Source organism: Etheostoma spectabile, chromosome 10 (assembly GCF_008692095.1).
Source record: "Etheostoma spectabile isolate EspeVRDwgs_2016 chromosome 10, UIUC_Espe_1.0, whole genome shotgun sequence".
Lineage (NCBI taxonomy): Eukaryota > Metazoa > Chordata > Actinopteri > Perciformes > Percidae > Etheostoma > Etheostoma spectabile.
Genome location: NC_045742.1, coordinates 14,157,583 through 14,161,875, shown reverse-complemented (window position 1 = coordinate 14,161,875; position 4,293 = coordinate 14,157,583). Strand labels below are relative to the sequence as shown.

General features: G+C 39.6%; 1 protein-coding gene across 1 annotated transcript in view; it reads right to left on the bottom strand.

Annotated features, from left to right (window-relative positions):
- Nucleotides 1–201: 201 nt before the first annotated feature.
- Nucleotides 202–4,293, bottom strand: part of vegfba (vascular endothelial growth factor Ba) — a gene marked incomplete at its 5' end in the record, with an annotated part of 15,204 nt that continues 11,112 nt past the window's right edge. Inside the window, 1 exon segment of the mRNA XM_032528703.1 lies at nucleotides 202–3,775. Coding sequence (XP_032384594.1) covers nucleotides 3,754–3,775 — 22 coding nt within the window. The 3' untranslated portion in view covers nucleotides 202–3,753.

Genomic DNA, 4,293 nt, shown 5'->3' with positions numbered 1-4,293 from the left:
TCTCATAACACCACACCACATCACGTCACATACACACACACTTTGTCTGTACCCAACTCCCAGGGTGTTGCTGTAATCAAAAGTGTCTGTTTACCTTTCATTACCGTCAAATGAGAGAAAAAAAAAAAAGAGATGGGGGAGATGAGGTCAAAGCAGAGGGACGTTAGAGTGGATAAACAGTGACAGGAGGAAAACGAGAGGTTTATATGAAAAATAAGACATTTCCTTTAATAACATCTGTAACATCATGGTTGTATCCTGGTATCATTTTCAATATATTTGACGATGCAGTATACACTTTTATGTGGACATTGAATCGATTAATTGGCATTTATATACTAATACAACATAAAACTGCATTGTTTTCTACAAAGACATCATAATAGGGCACAAATGGTGTAGCAGCAAAAAAAGAGTGTTTTCTTTATACATAGGCTACAGTAGTACAATGTATTTACAGAGAAGAGATTCATTACAAAGTGTAGCTAAAACAAAGTTACAAATACATCTCTAAAGTATGCACTACGTCATACACAAGGTCATGGCATTTTAGAGATTATAAAATGTTACATAGTTTAGTAAGAGGACTCTATTGGCTAAGACGCTGGAAGCTAGAACAAGGCTACCTTTACAGTGCGATATAGACTGTGCAGATATAAAGCACACTGATGTTTGATAGTGACACAGAATCAGGACATTTGCGTAGGATATTAATACGCCCAAGCTGTATAACTTAAAGAGTTGTGATGTTGAAATGATGGGATGCTACAGCAGATACTAATGCTCCCTGAAGGGATTCGCTGTTGTTGCTTTTGTTGTTTTGAATTTGCACTTTGAAATAAGAACATTTGGTCACAAGAGGAAACAACTGGAGCCCCAAAGGCCCTTAACATATGATCTCAGCTCCACAACTCTTTTAGGTGGAATGTCTTCGATATGTTGTACATGTCTGCTTGAATGGAACTTTTTTTCTTCTTTTTCCCCGCAGTGGGCTAATGTACAGTATTTGCTTTGCAATTTTAAGCACAAGTGCAAACTATACAGAGATTCAGGTTACCCAAAACATTTGTTCACAAAATGCAACATTATCAAGAAATGAAGGCTATAATTTTGTTTACAGTCTTTATGCTAAGCTAAGCTAAATGACTGCTGGCTCTAGCTTCATATTTACTGTACAGACAGCAGAGTGGTATCAATTGTCTCATCTAACTCTCAGCAAGAAAGTGAATAAGTGAATTTCCCAAAATGTCAAACGAGTCCTTTAAAGTCAAGATCACCAGTAGTTTTAGGCTACAAACACGTTGGGAAAATCATCTCCTGTTCCACATTATCAAACAGTGTCTGATCTGCACTCAGAGGACCAGTTCAGTTCTCCTCATATTAAAAAAAACGCTTCCCTTCACGTTAATAAGACGCACACAGAAAACTCCTATAGGTTCCTCTAAACCAGTGATAATCACTACAGATCTGCTGCAGCTCCACATCTCTACACTGGAGACTATGCTTATTGCTAAGTGTAAATAAAAACGTTATTATCTTAAAAGAAGTCTTAACACAGAGAAAGCAACAATAATACTTGGTCATTAATATGTTGTGATATAGAGGTAGTGACTGAAGCATTGATTGACAGTTATAACAAACACTGAACAATGGACTTAAGCAAGGAAAAAAAATAATCTCATCTCAGGAGAGTATAAATACATAGCTTATCACAGCAGCCCCTGAAACAAAGTTCTTTAGCTCAAGGCTGACACAAATAATTCAGACTTGGGACGGTTTCAATCAGCGGGATGGTATGAATCTTGGGGAAGAATACGGACATGAATTATAGAGTTTCAAAGCTACTGTTTGTCATGGAGATACAACATCGCTGGTAATGTTCTCAGTCAAATTTAGCACAAAACAAATGGTCTGAATGAGTGTCAAAATGGGTTTAAACTCCATGACCCGTCATAATGGGTCCTCTGAGCTCTGGGTTTAGCCTGTCACTCTGACTGACAAGCTGCTCAAGACTTTGTACTTTCTGAAACAATCACAGTTCAAATCCCTGTTCCTACCCAGCATCCATGCAGTCATGAACTAACATGGGGTCAAACCGTGCGATTCAGTCAGAATATAAATAAGTTATGTTCCAAATGAATAATACTCTAAACCGGCTTAAACATGCAACAAAAACAGCCATTTTTCCCTTCACTGCACTGAGAATGGCTATTTGCTTGGTTTCTGTGTGCTGCAGAAAACACTGCCCCCACTGATTGTTTGAATAATTCACACAATTATATTGTCTCCCATTTGTGGCCCATGTTAGCCGTGTCTGTTTAAATTCAATACATTTGGGTATTGGTTTAGAGGCTGTGTGTATACATAGCCGGCCACCCAGCTTGACTCTTTATGCAGACGGATTAAAGATGAACAAACAAAACAAAGACACACATTCAGCAATATAGAATATCTTTCAATCAACTTGACAGAATTATAATAAAATATAAAACAGAGGCATATAATACAATATTAAATGAAGACTTTGCAGTAAATTGCAATAACTGACATACAGTATATTTGCACACTTTGTGTGGCACAAACAAATGCTTATGGCTACCTGCGTTCACATTGCATGTGTGTGTAAATATGAATGTGTGTGTGTGCCTGCTGTAGCACAGAGTGAGCGAGATTGTGTTTTTCTGCATTTGCAGTGTTGTCTGTGTCCCTGGTATTATAAGTGTGAATGTGTGAAGCAGTGGACAGCCGCCAGGCCTCATTATTGTCATTCTCCTCACTGCCTAAAAGAGAGGCAAAGAGAGGAAAAGCGGCTGCTTTCAATCGAGGAGCCGAGGGAAGATGGAGACAAAAGGCCCAAATTAAACAAATGCCGGAAAGCAACTTGGAGAGCCAGCCCATGGTCATACGATTTGAATGAAAGAGATGGCTGCAGGGATATCCCATCTGGGTCTTTTCAGTGGGGAGACCACACATATACTCTCCATCCCAGCATTCAGCTCAACTATAGGTTCACGCACACTGGGGTGCCAGTTCATGTCCTTATCCTATGTTCTTCTGGTGTGTCTGAGTGTGGATGTGTCCATCTATAATCTGTTGCAGCTGTTTTTCAAAATCCTCCGCACAAAAATTGGCCTTGACCTCACCTTGGAATCCATCTCCATGTGCAGTTTGTCTTTAAACAACAAATTGCGACTGCCATTGAAGCGTTGACACGAAGAACCCCTGTGCAAGACTGATCCACTTTATGTCCATTGTTCTTAAATAGTATGTGTTTCCACTGCTCTCTTGTATTTGTATAAGTTCAACTGCAGACCTAAAGAACCCCCAAACCACAGCAGAGCAGGAGTTTGTGTAATTGTGTCCACCAAGAACGAATTGTCTAAAAACCATGTCTCTCAAAGTTGCCATTAAGGTGCCTGTCATCCCTCCACTCATGGGGTGTGTTTTGTGACTACATGTCTGTACAGGCATGCATATGTGGACTGACAGACACTTTTTTGCAGAAGCAGAAGCCATGGTAACATGTTTGATTGCACACACACACAAACACATGTAGATTGATATTTAGGCTGTTACGCTGCACGTGTTGCTTAACTATGAGAGCTTCTACAGGTTGTGGGTGCTTCTGCAAATATTTTCTTCAGTCTGAGGTTACTGGATGTCCAAGCGTCCGTATGCTACATGGCACTGAGAGTGGGTGATGAATCAACAGGGGTTGGTGGAAAGGAGGTGAAAAATCAGTCAGTGGACACATCAAGTCCTCATGGCTTCACACCTGGAACAATAAACAATAAAGAGAGGAAGTTTTAAGCATGAAAACTGTTTTTGACAGACACAGGGCTGATTCTCACATGTGTGTTGGACTCTCCAGTTGTGCATAATGTGAGTCTAGTGATAAAGTGAGCATGCACTTTTCCTTGACGTTCTTGTCCAAAACATCTTAATTTATTTCCATCAAATATATCTTTGGGAGCAATTTTGGGTTCAGGGTCTTGTTCAAGGACACTTTAACACACGGAATCAAAGCCCCGATCCTACGACTCTACCATTTGAGTTGCAGCTGCTCCCAACAAAGCTTATCACTGCAGCTAAAACTCAAGCATCTGATTTTCTTTCTAACAATCTGTAATTAGATATTTTAAAATTGTTAGATGGAATAGAAAATGGATTGGGAGTTGGGATGATCTGGAGCGAGAACATACAGCTTCAATTTGTACAAGAAACAGCCTGATGCAGCTCTACATACATGTAGATTCCTTTATGTTAAGGGGAAGATTAAAAAAGAGAAACTGG